General features: G+C 46.6%; 1 protein-coding gene across 1 annotated transcript in view; it reads left to right on the forward strand.

Moving 5' to 3' along the window:
• DNAH8 (dynein axonemal heavy chain 8) overlaps positions 1–17942 on the forward strand; it is a 621721-nt gene that overhangs the window by 12966 nt on the left and 590813 nt on the right. The window contains exon 3 of the mRNA XM_075064269.1: positions 11480–11814. Within this exon, the coding sequence (XP_074920370.1) occupies positions 11488–11814 (327 nt within the window). The 5' untranslated portion in view covers positions 11480–11487. The remainder of the gene's footprint in view (positions 1–11479; positions 11815–17942) is intronic.

Consider the following 17942-nt stretch of genomic DNA (forward strand, 5'->3'; position numbering starts at 1 on the left):
GGACAGGTACAGCGTTAAATCGATTTAACGCTCTTTAAATTGATTTAAACGCGTAGTGTAGACCAGGCCTTAGTGTGTAGTTATTCTCCCCTTGCAGGGAAAAGGGTGAGGCCCCTGTCCTGTCAGTTGGGTCTTACCACAGCCAGCCTAGATCCTTTTCCTGTAGATCACTCTGTCCCAGAAACTGCAAACTGGCTTCTTCCCAATCAAGACAGCCTCTCCTTCGCTCTCTCCCTGCTTGACTGAAAGAGTCCCCTTTTAAGCAGATCTTCCATTTGGAGCATTCCCCACAGCCACTTGGGGAAGGAGCCTCTTGGCCATGTACTGCCCATTTACTTGCTAGCCTTTGTGTGGGATCTGTAAACCTCATCACACCCTAAGAGAAGTTTTAAATAAAAATATAGTTCTTTGAGTGCTTGCTCGTATTGATTGCAATTAGGTGTGCGCATACTGCGTGCACAATTGTCAAAAGATTTTTACCCTAGCAACACTCGGTGGGTTGGCTGAGGCGCCCCCTGAAGTGGTGCCCTTATAGCGCTGGATATATGCCCCTGTTGACTCAGTGCCCCTTCTGTTCTTTCTTACCGCCCGTGACGGTTGTTGGAACTGTGGAGCGCAGCTTAGCTGATCCCACTTCCCTAGCTCTTAGCTTGTTTATATTTGCAGATAGTTGTTATAGAGTAGTTGTTAATAGTTTCTAGTTGCAGTTAATAGTAGTTATTGTTGTTAGTGTACATAGTAATTGGGGGTAAGGGGCTTCTCCTCCCTCCCTCCCTCCCAGTACCCAGGCTCATGCCTAGGTCTCCAGGTTTCAAACTGTGCTCAGCCTGCCTTAAGCCGATTCCTACGGGAGACCCCCACAACTCCTGTTTGAAGTGCCTGGGGGAATCCCATCAAGCAGATAAATGCCACATTTGTAAGGCATTCAAGGCTCGTGCTAAAAAGGAGCAGGACTTTAGCTTGAAGCAGCTCCTGATGGAAGTGGCCCTTAGGCCAATGTCCTCAGCACCGCGTGAGACCTGGTCCCATTGGTCCAAAGCACACCTCTGGCACCGGAAACAACGGCTTTGCGACTTGGCACCGGCAAAGACTCCTGGCACCAGACGTCTCCAGCACCACTACCAACATGGCATCGTTCGCTGTCTCCAGGATCCAAGAAGCAGCACAAGCAACCCGCTGCTCCGGTGCAGTTGCTGGCACCACCTGTGCCCCCTTTGGAGCAGCGTCCCGTGCTAGACCACCCCACAAAGGCTCCAACTCTGGCACCATTGATTCCGGCGCCACAAGCACTGTTGAGTCTGGTGCACATAAGCTTCCTGGTGCGTACCGCGGTCAAGCTCAGCCTGCCTTCCACCCCAGAGACTTTCTCCACAGCATGCGACCTGATTGCGGTCACCGAGCCAGGACTGTCGCAACCTTCGGTACTGCCAGTGCAGGCTGTTCCGTCGAAAGGGAGGCCTTCAATGATGCTCCCCACATTGCAGAGCGAGATGCGTTGGCACCCATCTCGGTCCCAACCCAGGTCATGGTCCCGATACAGATGCTGGTCTCGTCCACGGCACCGCTCGCAGTCCTGGCACCGATCTCCATCTCGATGCTGGTCGCACTCGCAGCGCCGCCCCAGCTCATGACAATCTTCATCCTGCTACGGTCGGTACTGGTCCAGCTCCCGGCGCCAATCTACTCGGAGTCGATCCCGGCACTTCTCCACCTGTAGATCTTCATTGAGATCCAGATCTGCCTCTTGGCACCAATACGACTATCAGTCCCGATCCAGGTCGTGGTATTGCTTGAGACCGCGGTGCTGATCTCCATCTCCATGGCACAGGGCAACTAAGCAGGACACTGCGACCCAGCATGAGCGCTCGGCGCCGCCTTGGCCATCCTCCCCCAACTCGAGGTTGTCCCAAGCAGAGAGTGGCTACCACATCCATGACCAAGAAGCGGACGGTGCTAGCCAATGGCACGACTGGCGCAGAATCCTGCTCAAAGACCCCCACAGTGGTCCTTTTGGACCCCCTTTGGACATACCTTCAGGCCCAAGGTGTCCCCTTGGGGGCTTCTCACTCGGCCCACTTTGAACCTGGGTCCCGGAGGCCACTTCCAGTTGCCCCCCGCCAGGGGGGCTCAGAGACAATGGCCCTATCCTCAGCTCAGGCCTATGCCCCAAGCATGGTGGACCTAGGGCAGCCGGACCCGCCCCCTCCCCCCAGCAAGACTTACCTCAGGCGTATCCTCCTCTTCTTCGGCTGATGAGGCGGTGGCAGGTATGTCATCCTCTGGCCCCCCACCTATAGACCTCCTTGCATACCAAGACTTACTTTGCAGAGTGGCACAAAACATGAACCTCCAGGTGGCGGAGGTGGTAGAGGTCAAGGATCCGGTGGTGGACATTTTGTCTGCCGATACCCTGACACGTGTAGCCTTCCCGTTTATTCGGACCATCCAGACTAATGCCAATAGAATCTGGCAATCTCCCGCATCTATTTCCCCCACTGCCAAGGGGGTAGAGAGGAAGTACTTGGTCCCCTCCAAAGACTATGAGTACTTGTACATTCACCCCCAACCGTGCTCCCTCGTTGTGCGGTCCGTTAATGAGAGGGAAAGACACGGCCAACAAGCTACTGCTCCTAAATCCAAGGACGCTAGACGCCTGGATTTATTCGGCCACAAGATCTATTCTACTGGCGGTCTACAACTCAGACTAGCTAACCAGCAGGCCCTCTTGAGTCGTTGTAATTATACCTGGAACTTGATGGGGAAGTTCAAAGAGCTGGTTCCTCAGGAGTCCAGGGAGGAGTTTGGGGCCTTGCTAGAGGAGGGCAAGAAAGTCACCAGGACATCTTTCCAGGCCTCGACAGATGTGGCAGGCTCAGTGGCTAGGACTCTAGCCTTGGGCGTAGCTATGCGCTGCGCCTCGTGGCTGCATGTGTCTGGTCTTCCACCGGAACTGCAACAAACTATCCAGGACCTGCCCTTTGATGGCCAGGGTCTATTCTCAGACAAAACTGACTCCAGACTCCAGAGTCTGAAGGATAACCAGGCCATCATACCCCAGTGACGCAACGTAGGCCCTTCCGACCCCAACCACAGCGCACCTACCCTAACGCCCAGCTGAGACAGGACTTCTCTAGAAGATGCAGCTGGAGTGGTAGGAGGAGACAATCTGGTCCTCAGACGGGCCAGAACCAAGGCCCCCCCAAACCATCAGCGGCGTCCAAACAGAACTTTTGAAGGTGCACCTGAGGGCAGAGTACCAGTCTCCTTACAGGATCCTTCCTCACCTTTCACCAACCACCTTTCCTATTTCCTCCCTGCGTGGTCCCACATAACGTCAGACAGCTGGGTCCTACATACGGTGGAAAGTGGATACTGCCCTCAATTGGTTTTGTCCCCCCCTTCCAATCCCCCATCCCCATCCCTCTTCAGGGACCCCTCTCACGAGCATACTCCTCCTTCAGGAGGTGAAAACACTCTTAACTATCGGAGCTATAGAGGAGGTTCCAAAGGAACTGAGGGGCAGGGGGTTTTACTCCCACTACTTCCTAATCCCCAAGGCAAAGGGGGGACTATGGCCCATTCTGGACCTGCGCGGACTCAACAAATTCATGGTAAAGTTGAAGTTCTGCATAATTTCCCTGGGGACCATTATTCCTTCCTGGATCCTGGAGACTGGTACGCCACCCTCGACATGAAGGATGCATACTTCCACATAGCAATTTACCTGCCTCACAGACGCTTCCTCCTCTTTGTGGTCAACCAACAGCACTTCCAGTTTACCATCCTTCCCTTTGGCCTATCCGCAGAAACAAGGGTCTTTACAAAGTGTGTGGCCATTGTGGCTGCCTCACTCTGTCGACATTGGATCCAGGTGTTTCCATACCTCGACAGTTGGCTCATTCGGGGTTGCTCCAAGGTCCAGGTGCAATCTCATGTTCAGTTCACCATGAGCTTGTTCAGACAGTTGGGCCTGCTGCTCAATGTCAAAAAGTCCACTTTGCAGCCGACTCAAAGAATAGACTTCATCGGAGCAGTCCTGGATTGAAATCTCGCCCGTGCGTGCCTACCACACTCCCGCTTCCAGTCCATGGTGAGCATTATCCACGGCCTCCAAAGCTTCCCGACCTTGACAGCACAGGCGTGCCTCGCTCTCCTGGGTCACATGACATCTTGTATCTTCCTGACCAGACATGCCAGACTGCGCCTCCGTCCACTTCAGGCCTGGCTCTCAACTGTATACCACCCAAGCTGGGACAGCATAGCCACAGTGGTCACAGTACCGCCAGAAGTCTTAACCTCTCTGGACAGGTGGCTGAAGTCCACCTCGGTATGTGAAGGGATGCCATTCCATGCTCCGCAGCCCTCCTTGGTCCTAACCACGGACGCATCATCTCTGGGCTGGGACAGTCACCTTGCGGACCTTTGCACACAGGGCCTTTGGTCCACACAAGAGATATCTCTGCACATCAACGTTTGGGAACTGAGAGCAGTACGCCTGGCATGTCAGGTGTTCTGCAAACACCTTCAGGGCCGTTGTGTCACAGTTTTCACAGACAACACAATGGCCATGTTACCCCTCTGTCAGGAAGCCATTCACCTGTGGGAATTCTGCATAGCCCACTCGATCAACATGGTGGCATCATTTCTCCCAGGAGTCCAAAATACCTTGGCAGATCACCTCAGCAGATCCTTTCTGGCTCACGAGTGGTCAATTCACCCGGACATTATCCATTCTGTTTTCTGGAAGTGGGGGTTTCCCCACATAGACCTTTTCACTTTTTGCAAGAATTGGAAGTGCCAGGTGTTCTGTTCTCTCCAGGGGTGCTCTCTGGGCTCCCTATCGGATGTCTTCCTGATACTGTGGAAAGACCACCTATTCTACGCCTTTCCTCCATTCCCGTTAGTCCACAGGGTCCTCCTCAAGTTGCACAGAGACAAGGCCTGCTTAATCTTGATTGCCCTAGTGTTGCCCGGGCAACATTGGTATACCACTCTCCTCGATCTGTCGGTGACCACCCAATGCGAGTCCCGTTGTGGCCGGACCTGATCACTCAGGAACACAGCCGACTATGTCATCCAGACCTGCAATCCCTCCGTCTGCATGGCTAAGTCAATCCGAGCTACTTTGCTCCCGCTCAGTGCAGCATGTACTTTTGGGAAGCAAAAGCCCTCTACTAGGTCCACGTATTTGGCCAAGTGGAAGCATTTCTCCTGCTGGTGTGCCCTGAGCAATGCTGCCCCTCTGGAGGTATCAGTACTGACCATCTTAGACTATCTCTTGTCCTTGAAACAGCAAGGCCAGGCTATTTCATTCATCAGAGTACACCGAGCAACGATTTTGGCCTTCTATCTGGGCGAAAACGGGCGCTCGGTTTTCTCCCATCCCAATATTAGTAGGTTCCTCAAGGGATTGGAATGTCTGTACCCACAAATTCGGCATCCAGCCCCTACGTGGGACTTCAACCTGGTCCTACCCAGACTCATGGGTATCCTGTTTGAGCTGGTGGCCACTTGCTCACTCTTGTACCTTTCCTGGAAAACAGCATTCTTTGTCACTATCACCTCAGCAAGACATGTGTCGGAGCTTCAAGCCCTCACATCGGACCCACCGTATATGGTGTTTCATAAGGATAAGGTACAGCTGCGTCCACACCCCGCCTTCCTTCCTAAGGTGCTGTCTACCTTCCATGTCAACCAAGACATCTTCCTTCCGGTCTTCTATCCGAAGCCGCATGCTTCTCGACGAGAACAACAGCTGCACTCCCTAGATGTTTGCAGGGCCCTTGCCTTTTACATCGAATGAACGAAATCTTTTAGGAGGATGACCCGGCTGTTCATAGCTATGGCAGACCGGATGAGGGACCTTCCGGTCTCAACCCAGCGCATCTCATCCTGGATCACATCAAGCATCCGTGCATGCTGTGACTTGGCTAGTGTCTCAACTACGCACCTTGCTGCCTACTCCACTCAGGCTTAAGCTTTGTCCTCCACCTTCCTGGCTCATGTACCCATACAGGAGATCTGTAGGGCAGCAACTTAGTCATTGGTACATACCTTTGTTTCCCACTGTGCAATAGTGCAGCAGTCCAGGGCTGATGCTGCATTTGGTTCAGCAATCCTTCACTCCACGACATCTCGCTCTGACCCCACCGCCTAGGTAAGGCTTGGGAGTCATCTAATTGGAATCGATAAGAGCAAGTACTCGAAGAAGAAAAGATGGTTACTCACCTTTGTAAGTGTTGTTCTTTGAGAGGTGTTGCTCATATCCATTTCAAACCCTCCCTCTTTCCCCACTATTGGAGTAGCCAGCAAGAAGGAACTGAGGGGGTACTGGGTTGGCAGGGGCATATATCCAGTGCCATAAGGGTGCTACTCCACGGGGCGCCTCAGCCAACCCACTGAGTGTTGCTAGGGTAAAAATCTTCCAATGATTGTGCACGTGGCACGCATACACCTAATTGGAATGGATATGAGCAACACATCTCGAAGAACAACGGTTACTCACCTTTGTAACTATCTTTTTTTATTCTCTGGTGTTGCAGTCTCCTATGCACACGCTTAATTTGAGTGCTGTAGAGTCATGGTCCTCCTTAAATGTGTGCAGGATCAGGTCCTTAATTTCAATATTGTTTTTTGCCTATAGCAGTTTCGTATAATTAAAATAAGATATCCTACCAGTAGTGAAGTGTTTTTTAAAAACCAGCATTTATAATTTAGTAAGTTATACATTTTAATCTAATTTTGCAGTGGCACACACTTTCAAATTATTTTACAAGGCCTTAACTTAATTAAAAAAAAAAGACATTGATATAAATCAGTTTTGTCACAATCTGCTTTACCAGTTGTCATTAGGATAGGTTGGTTATTATATATCTTATGGAAGAGATAGTGTTGAACTTCCTCTCTTAGGTGAAAATGAGGCAAAGTGGTTATTACTAAGTATTTTACAGTTTCAGCAATGTTTTCCATTATTCCTGGAGTATCTAATTTTTTGAGTGAAGGATACATGAGTTCTGCAGCATGTGTGATGAGTTCCAGATTTACATTATTATTCTGATTTGAGATTTTTTTCTTTCTCTTCATCGCATATGCAGCTTTGTGACTAAGTTGTCCATGTGTCATTTGAGTTTTTATTCAGTTTTAGGTTTGATTGCTAATTCTATCAAATACTGATCAGTGAAGACTCAGCATTTATGTGTCAAAAATGTTTATTCCAAACATACAACCTGTAACGCAGTCACGGCTCTCTTCCCATCTGTCAGGGGGAGAGACACACCCTCTTTGCTATGACACTTCTGGACTGTTTTGGTTCAGGGGAAAATTAGCTCACAGTTAGTATCCCAGGCCTGCAGTCAGACTGATAAACTGGTAAGTCTATAGGCCCAGAGCCCTGAGTCAGGGCGAGGCGACACACAGTTAATGGCTCTGGTTTGTGGTCTGGGAGAGCAGCAACAAGTGTATCTGCCCAGGCCCTAAATCAGGACAGGGCAGTAATCCAGTAGGGGCTCTGACCTACAGTGAATCAGGGAGAGCAACAGAGAGTCTATTCCCCCAGGCCTTCAATCAGAGCAGGGCAGCACTCAGTTCAGGTAAGGGGCTCTGGCCTGCAGTCAGGCAGAGCAACAGTGGAGAGATTAGCTCTCTAGTGTGAGAGTCAGCAAACCATTTCCGATCCTAGTTCAGGGGTGAACCAAACTAATGCAGACCTCCTCTCCACAAAGTGGGGAGGATGCCACCCTGACGGTGAGGTGGCAGGGGACACAGGCCCTCCCATTCCACTGTGTCCTAGCCCAGGGCCCTAACAGTGGCAGAGTGGTCTGCCACTGGGTTAGTGGGAAAATCTGACCACAACATGCTGGCCAGCTTGCAGTCGGTCACATAACCAAACCCTATTCGGCTTCCTTGGGTTCCTTCCTACACTCTCAGTCCAGGTACCTGGGTTCTGGAGTTGTTGTCAGTCTCTTTTGGTTAAACAGCAAGTGGCAGCCCAAATAGCTCCTTGGTGTCTGGCAGTTGTTGTCTCTGGCACTATACTAGCTTCCATCAGGTCTGGGCTCTAGCAGCAGGGGAAAGACATCCTACTCCTCTGGCCACTCTGCCCTAACTAAGCTAGAGGGCCAGCCTTTTATAGTTCCTGTTTCTGCTCCACCACTGTGCTTCCGGCAGGGTGGCTGCAGGTATCTCAGATCTGCCCAGCAGGGAGCCGTTGCAGCTTTCTCCCCGTCCATGAGGGAGGGAGGCAATGCCAGTTCGCTACACAACCCTATATTTTGATTTCACATGATTTCCATAATTAATGGACATTGTGAATATTGCTCCACCAATCAAGACTCAATAAGAGTTTTCTTCTCCAGGAATAGTGCACATGCTGTTTAATCTCATCATATACTGAATCCAGCAATCTTTCAATAAATGTGCACATACTTCATTTTAAGAACAAGAGTAGACCCAGTGCAGTCCATGGGACTACTCACATGCTTAAAGTTAAGTAAAAGAATAAGTTGTTTGCAAGATAGTCCCCAAATTAGCTGCAACTCTGATCCTCATGGTCTCCTCCAGGGCACTCCACCTAGGTGTCAGGCCTCCAGCCATCAACTGTCTCAGACCAGGGCCTTAGGTTGCAGATCCCTGCAGTTCGTTATGATTTTGCCTACAGTTCTGATCTCTCAGGGTAATGACAGGGTTATCCAGTGATCAGTCCACTTTCATAAAGCAAAGTATTATTTATTCAAAAGAGCATTTCAGAAAAAAACATTTACGGGCATCCTTAGCTTACCAGGATCTTCCACATGGAGATCCTGGTAGGGGTAAAATACTTGAGGTCCTCCCACAAAGCCTGTTTCTGTTGATCACAGTCTCATGCCTGTCAGTTCTGGATGGTGTCTCTCCCTGGATCAGGGCTGTTATTTTTATAAAATTTGAAGTTTCTTTTCTGCTTTTTCCTAAAGGGGTGAAACTTCTATTGTATGTTTGAATATAATAAGTTATGATGTCAAATAAGTAACTCAGCTGAAGTTTTATTTAAGTATGACAGTCTATCAGTAGTTAATACAGTGCTATACAGAAGGGAAAACATGTTTACTGTATTGTTTCAGTAATGGAGATTTGCATTCATTATCTCCCATTTTCAGTAGTTCTGTAGAAAACATTCTTTATTTTATCCATTTAAGCAGGAATGCAATCACTACTAACAAGCCCATAAAGATACGTCGTATTTATAAAATGAAAACAATAGTGTTTAAATATTCAGTGATTTCATATAATCTGTTATAGAGCCAAGACCAAGATCAGCAACCTTTGGCACATGGTCCGTCAGGGAAATCTGCTATTGGGCCGGAACGGTCTGTTTACCTGCAGCATCCACAGGTTCGGCCGATCACAGCTCCCACTGGCTGTGGTTCGCCATTCCAGGCCTATGGGGACTTCGGGAAGCAGCGGCCAGCACATCCCTTTCTTTATTTAAGATATTCAAGTGCAAAAGATGCTTATCTTATAGTTTGAGCAACTCTATCAATGAATTAAAAATGTAATCAATATAACAAGAAATACTACAATAACCCCACAAATTAGAATAGAGCCATACAGTTCAAATGAATACATTAAATTCTTTACCTTCCAAGACAGAATGAATGCAACTGTCAAGTTAAAAACTTAGCACCCAAATTGGGGTAAAAGGGCTATCAATCAATATTCTCTGGACATCTCTACATCAATTTCGAAACTCAGTCACTGCAATAATTGATACATTATTAATGAAAAACTTCTAATTTTCATAAGCATTTAAAATAGACAAATTCAAATGAAATAGATAAACTGCTCTGATTTTCATTGTAACTCAAAAATGAAAGGCTGTAACAGCAACATTTGTGAACAATTGTAGCTTTTTAAGGTTAAATATTTTTCCAAATTCAGTGAAAAGTTTAGCATTTTTTACTAAAAGATCCAGAATATTCAGAATGACTGACTGAAACAGCATCTTCAATTTCATTCTTAGTATCATCAGCACAATTTTCAGAATGTTATTTTAGACTTGCCACCACATCTTTGTCACACTTTTTACATCATTCATGTAATCGTTAACATTGCCAACGCTAAAGAGTTTCTTCAAAATATTTCCAGATGAGATCCTTGTTGCAACCAGGAGACATTGTCCATTTTCACACTAAATATCTAGTACTATAACTTTATATAATAAAATCGTAAAAATTAAACATTTTTCTGCAAAAATGTGTATAAAAAATAACTTATTCCTAGCTATTCCCTGACCTTGCAAGCACTTATGTATGTGAGTACTCCTATTGACTACAGTGGAGCTACTCTTGCATAAAGTAAGAGTATGCATGTCAGACGTATATATGTTTGTGAGCGGAGGCTCTTAGGGCTTGGTCCAAAAACCAGTTGAAGTCAATGGGAGTCTTTGGTATGGTCAGCTCGTGTGTGTGTATGTGTATGTTATAAACTGATGGATCCCATTGCTTTGATGGATGAGTGTTTAGCCAGTAATAATTTATGTTCTGGATTTATTTGTTTTTATGGCTTCTCACATAGGAAGCTCAGCCAATCCTGGGTTTGCAGATGGAGTTACATATCTTGCAAATGTAGTTTTACTGAGAAAAGAGTTGAGGCATTGTCGTTAAGACATGCTCTTTTCTTCTGCAAAGACTTTACACACTGTTCCTCAAATGTAGACATGGCCTCATGTTACAGACGTCTTCATACGGATCTGTCCAGAGCAATTTATTAACCAGATTTTAATGTCCATCTTGCATACTTTGTGGTTGGCCTTCAAGGTGTTTTTGTATCTGAGGATTGGTTGACCTTTATAGTGAGTTCCCATGCTCAGTTGACTATAGAACACTGCTTTTGATATATGGGAAGTCTCTGTGGGACCAAATGTCTGACCTAGCGAAGTTAAGCTCTGATGAACATACTCTTGATGCCAGGGATTTGGCACTTCTCAAGAACTTAAGTGTTGGGGATCCTGTCCTGCCGCTTGATGTTGCAGATGGATCTTAGGCAGCAAAGGTGCCTTTAATTTACAAATTAAAGTGTCCAATATAAATTTTAAAAAGTTTATGTAAATTTTAAAAAAAATCATTAATTTTTATTCACCCTGATAGTTACAGGCATTCTGATACACGGTAGAATAAAAGGCTATAATATTATATTTTAATCAATTCCAAATTGTTTAAAATACATGGTAAAACTTTACTGAAAAATAAATATAAATAGTTGGAAAATACTTTTTAAAATTGTCAATAATCAGATTCATGTAATGTTTGTGTTGAAGAAATTTATATAAGTTCCATAATATGTTATCTTTAACAACTTTGAGAGAACTTAACAGAAATATTAGGATTGTGCATTTGGTGAATGAGTTTAGAGGCCTACTACTTTTTTTCCCTGCTCTCACTTGAGGATATAATTAAAGGAGTTTCTGAAGCATTGTTACAGTAAGTGAATTGTTTGTAAATTGCAGGCTTCAAGATGGAGGAGGTGCCAGGGGATCAGATGGAAAGTCCAAACACTAGAGAAGAAGCTGGACCCGGCCCCGTTCCGCCAGAGGAGGCTGGGCCCGGCCCCGTTCCGCCAGAGGAGGCTGGGCCCAGCCCCGTTCCGCCAGAAGAAGCTGAGCCCGGCCCCCTTTTGCCAGAAGAAGCTGAGCCCGGCCCTGTTGCTCGTGCTCGACAAGTAGCATCTGTCCGCCCTCCTCTAGAGTCTTTTAGCCCTTCTCTGAGTAACCGCAGGATGTCTAAATTTCGCCGGAGTACTAGTGGAGTTCAATCCCTACAAGAAACTTTAAAAGAAAAACAGGTTTAGTATCAAATACTACATCTATAACAATGCTGTTTTCTCTCTCAACTATCTGTTTCTTTTCTCAATTTATTATATCAATTTTTGTTAGGAAGATCTGCCTATTAGAATATGGTTCACTTTTTCTTGAAATAGTTTTTTGCGATGTTTTCTTTTTTTAATTTTAAAGTAATGAATAAAAAGTACAAAAAACATTCCCAAATAATGTATAAATATATATAGTTGCAGTCAAGCTATGTTTGACTTTGGTCCTGCAAATATTTATGCATGTGTTTAACTTTATGTACTGTTAGTAGTCCCACTGAAGTTACTGGTAAATGATCTTTCTTTTTCTGTATTGTGACAACAATAATTGAAGTACTGAATTATGGAAGGAGTGTACAAGTCAACATATAACACATATAGTAAGATATTTCTGGAGGTATGTTGTGGTGTATACTGTCTGTTTAAGGAACAATCTGTAGCTTACAGTCAGGACAGCCGGGATGCAATGAAGAAGTATCCTCCATCACCCTCAGGGCTGGGCAAAATAAACAGGGAAAGAAAGCTAAGTAAGGGAGATGGAATCAGAAGCCACACTGAATTATAGATTGCAATCCCCCTCAGCACTAGGGCACTATGACAGGGTCCCTGGAGATTTTGGTTTTCTGACTGTAAGTCGGTTGCCCTGACTTTATGCTCTGAGGACTTAAGAACTTTGTTAAACTTCTCCTTCCCTGGCCTGATGCCCAAAGAAAAAGGAGAAATCCTGCCTGCTTTCTAGAATGGTAAGAGAGAACTGAGAACTCTGCTGGCTGGGGTTGGTTTGGAGGCCTTCTAAAAAGGAGATGTGATTATTTTTGTTGTTATTAGCTTGGTTTTGGCCTTCCCCCTCTTGGATCTCTTACATGTAGCCTAGCTGGCAGGATCTCATGGGAGCCCTTCTTCCTCTTAGAAGGGTCATGAAAGAGAACCTCCGATTATTCCTGCAGCAACAACAGACAGAGAGTGACAAAAACCATCAGTTCCAGGAAGCACAGGTGGCTGCCTAGCAACACCCACAGGAAGCACAGTTAGCAGAGAGGAAACAACAATTTCAGGAAGCATAGCTGGTGGCTCAACAGGAGATGCAGATAGCCACCCAGAAATAACAACAGGATATGCTACATGCCAATCAGGAGTAGAACCACCAGTTTCAGTCAGATATGGCTAGACTGCTCACCCAACAGTCTGCAGGGGGAAGGGACCACCCTGGAAGGAGACACTAGCCGTAGCATACATCTGAGCCTCACCCTGATAAAGCTGAGAGATGGTGATGGTGACCTGGAAGGCTATTTGACCACTGTTGAATGGGTTGCTACCCCAGAGGGCTGCAAGAGACATACCGGAGTGGTACAGCTGGCCCCCTACATCACCAGGAGGCACAGGTAGCCTACTGCATGCTGAGTGAGGATTAAGCAGGGTCTTATACTGCACTAAAGATGGCTATAATGGACTAGTTCAGCCTTTCCCAGAGGTATGTCAATGGAGATATTGAACTGAGCCATTTTCCACAAAAGCATTCCTGTATCTGGCCTCTTGATGGCTGGTTCCAGAGACCCAAGTCTGGGGGGTAACTAAAGAACCAATATTTGCACATCCTCCCAGCTGTGGTGCAAGCCTGTGTCCAGTGCTTCCAGTTGCCATCTGTAGCAGTGTCTGTGGAAATGACTGAGAGGTTCCTGGAGGCCATGGCATCTAGTAAGGAAAGTCCAGTCCCATGATGGCTGGGCTAAGAATGGTGGCAGGAAACAACACAGCTGGTGCCCAGCGACATCTGCATGGAGGATGGGTCCAGAACAACCAAAGTCCCAGAATGGGACCTGCCCGCAACTACAGCCCTAACCAAGAGAACCAGTGGCCTCTCATCCCAAACTCAAGCCATCTGGGGCATGCTGCTTTCCACCTGTGTTGGACAGATGGTATGCTATCATTGCAGGGAACTGGGATACATCCAGCACAAGTGTTCCCTTACAGAATGCGACTATCTAGGACAGTGTTTCCCAACCTTTTCCATTCTAAGGTACACTTACTTCAATAAAAGATTTGTGTGATGCATCCCCACCCTGTGCTAAAATTATTATAACAAAAATTACTTTTAATGACAAATTTGATCTCAACTTGATATGCAGAGTTATTTAATCCTGGCAGGAAATCTTGACAGTGCAAGTTGGAGCTCTTGCTCCAACAATCTCAGATGCTTTCTTTATTTGTATTTGTTATAAATTGGGCTTGAAAAAAACCTAACTTGCACAGCCATGTTGTTGAAAATGGCAACAAAATGGAGTTGAAAATGGCAGCAAAATCTCCCCATCCCAGTGACCTCACACTGCTGCTGGCACCACCCCCATCCCATCACCCTGCACCCACTGACCACACACTGCTGGAAGTATCACCCCCAGTCCATCACCCTGCCTCTTGTGACCTCACACTGCTGGAGGTACCACCCCCAATCCATCACCCTGTCCCCAATGACCTCACATTGCTGAAGGTACCACCCCCAATCCATCACCCCGTCCCCAATGACCTCACACTGCTGGAGTTATCACCATCATCCCATCACTCCACCCCCAGTAACCTCACATAGCTGGAGGTACCACCCCCAATCCATCACCCTGCCCGCAGTAACCTCACACTGCTGGAGACATTGCCCCCATACCATCACCCTGCCCCCAATGACCTCGCACTGCTGGAGGTACACCCCCATTTCATCAATCTGTCCTCAGTGACCTCACACTGCTGCAGGTACCATTCCCCATGTCATCACCCCGTCCCCAGTGACCTCACACTGCTGGAGGCACCACCACCATCCCATCACAGTACCCCCCGTGACCTTAAACTGCTGGCAATAGCATGGTCTGAGAGTACTCATTCATCTGCCCCTGTCAACCAGATTGAGTCCAAAGGCATGTCACCAATCTTAATTTTAAGTGTAGTTCATCCTTAATTCAGTAAATGGAGTAATTATTGTAAGATTCTTTGCATTTTCCATTGAAGAAGAAATCCAAGGATCCCAGGCCCAACCAAAATCTTCTATAAAAGTTGAAGGAAAATATGAGCTGAAATTTTCTTCCAATCTTTTCGAATGCACAGAAGCAACATTGACAAAAAATATTGTCAGTAGGATCTACCACATTTTCCAAGGGAAACATTTCTGTTGTGCTCTTTGGTACATTTTTCCCTTCAAGGGGCTAACTGAGATCTAAACCCATATAGTTTATCCATGCAGGAGAGAAGATTCTCATGTCTATCTTGCATTTCCCTATTCAGTTCATTGAGGGAGTGGAATATATCAGCCAGACAGGAAGTTTTCCACACCATGCCACATCGTTGATCAAGTCAATGTGTGCAGATTCCTCCAAAGTTAAGAATATTTTAAACTTTTCTCTCTGCTCTTGCAAACGTGAGAGAATTTTTCCATGGAAAAGCCAGCATATTTCTGTGTTCAAAAGTAAACACTGGTGTTCTGCTCCCATTTCCTCACACAACAGCGAGAAACGGCAACATTTTAAGGACCATGATTTTATTAAGTTCACTGTCTTTACTGCTCCATCTAACACTCAGGAAAATTCTTCTGGTCGCGTCTATTTTGTTCTTTGACCTTGCTTACAAAACCCTTCACTTTGCCAATCATGGAGGCAGTCCTATCTGTGCCAAACACTAAGACAGTTTTTCTAATGTAATTCTCCCTCAAGGTAGGCCGTTGTCACTCTGAAGATTTCCTCCCCAGTCGTGTGCTGTGGCGGTTGTCTACAAAATAAAAAAAAATATACACTCTCCATCAGCTCATGTTAGCCAAGAGTTGAGTATGACTTCTGATATTTGTTGATTCATTAAGCTGCAGTGCAAATTTTTTGCTTGATTTGATTTTTTTCTCAGACCATAGTCTCAATGACAGCTAATGTAATCAGTGCAGTGACTTACCATATTATCTGAAAGGGAAACATTTGCAATTTCATTGACTGCATTTTCACCTAACATTGCTTTCACCATTTCTTTGCATGCTGGTGAAATTAATATTAGTCACAGTATTTAGTTTGTGGTTTTGTTTGTTTCCCTGTCTGAAGAGTTCTGGACTTTGATGCTTCTGGGTTATGGTGGGATCCCCAGGTTTTAAGCACTGTCTTTCCTGCTGGAAAGCTATCCTGGTCAATGGTGGACACTCTCAGTGCCTTCGTTGTTTGGGAGACACCCATATACCAACCAAGTGTAAGATTTCCTCCTTCAAGAGAAGATCTTGTAAAAACGGGGACCATAACATTTAAATGTGTTAATGGTGGAGCAAACCCTAAGTCCAGTCTCCAGCTTAGGCCCTGAGAACCCCCCTGTGGACTGGCCTCTGAGCACTCTTAGTGCCCTGTCTTGCATGTGGGTCCTGGTCACTGAGAGCCTTGAGGGATACAGCTTCAGGTACCCCATCTGTCTCTGGGTCTCAGTCACCAAAAACATTGAGGGATACAGTGGTACCAAGAGCACTGTACAACAAGACTTTGGGTACTGAAAAGAGGAGCAGGAGTGGTAGGTCTGCTATTAAGAACTCTTGGTCACCGACTGAAAAGAATATTCTGGAGACCTCAGGTACTAGTGGGAGTGCTGTTGAGGCTCCAGGTGGTTCTGATACTATGAGACTGTCCTAGGCTTTTTTAAAACTCACTCTTCCACTAAGTTGAATTCAGTACCAAAGACTTTGCTGCTGTAACCCTTCTGCCCCTCTGAGTTGGCAGCAACAAGGGCCAGGTTCAGGATCTAGGGGTTTCGTTTCAGTAACACAATGCATAACCGGCTCAAGCCCCCACCCAATGACCTGGAACACTTACATACCACCCCCCCCAGGCGCCTCTAGGAGGCAATACTTCCCCTCTTGCAAGCACGGAGTCTGAGTGTAGCAAAATCCTTTTAATAAAGGAGGGAAACAATGCGGCATCCCATTGGAGAAACACCACAAACAGGATTATAACACAAACCATAAGCAAAAACCCACCTCCAAGTACATTTGGCAATGTCCTTTCCCCCTTAGGGTCTTAAGCCCAATCACCCAAAGTCCAAACTTTTGAACCCAAAGTCTCTGGTCAGTGCCACCCCAGAATTCAAAAGTTTATCTGCAGAGTTTTACCCCCCCAGCCTGGGTGGAAATGGGGGGGGAGTCCACACAGGGTGTTTAAGGGGCACCTTACGTGGGCCAGGCCAACTGCTCCGCCTCTCCGTGGAGTTCTGCTGCAGCCTTCACCATGACCAGCTCCACTACACCAGCTGTGCTGCTCCTCCAGCCATCCCTCCCTGCAAACCGCTTCACTCCGCTCACTGTTCCATGGGCTGCTCCAACATGCTGCAAACTGCTCCGCTCTTGCCAGCTGCTTAACAATAGGTCTTCAGGCTCCCCCACTAGTTAACACAGCACTCAGTGATCTGATCTAAGCTTTCAGCTCTTAGTAGGGGAGCCTGGTGCTGGTGCACCATTGGCCAACATGAATTCAGCTCAGCAGTCCTAGATGGACTCTAATGGAATCAAAATTAGCTCTACTCTTTAACAGTGGAGAGAGGAGAATGTGCAATTGGTGTTCCAGGCCTTCAAAAGGAGACCCATACCATCAGGTACACACACCAATCCCCAACCTCTCTCAATCACTGGGTTTTGGAAACCCATGTCCCTTGTCTAGCAAGTGTCATTTAATTTATATTGAGACATCTCTGTCATAAAGCAGTCTCGTAGTTCCTCATTCACATAATCAGGTGGCAACACTTTATTTATCCTGCCCCAATAACAAAGAAATTGGGGATCCCAGGGCTGTCAAAATAGCCACCCCAGGCTGCCTTGGGCTATGCTGGGCATGCCCATGCAAATACCAGAGATTCCACACTTTCTGAAATTCTTTCCACACTTCCCATAATTCACCACCAGATGTCAGGGTAGAGCTCATCCTGACTCTGCTTCCACTGGCATCAGATGGTCATGTCTATTTTAGTAGACATTCCACTTGAAAGAACTCTGAACTATCAGAGTTTTCTACACCTTTTGGTACCAACACTGGTATCCCACACTGCAACGTCAGTACCACCCAAGTCTGACTTTGAATGTACTCATTCAAAGCATGCAGTGTCAACAGCACTGA

This window comes from Chelonoidis abingdonii, chromosome 3 (assembly GCF_003597395.2).
Source record: "Chelonoidis abingdonii isolate Lonesome George chromosome 3, CheloAbing_2.0, whole genome shotgun sequence".
Lineage (NCBI taxonomy): Eukaryota > Metazoa > Chordata > Testudines > Testudinidae > Chelonoidis > Chelonoidis abingdonii.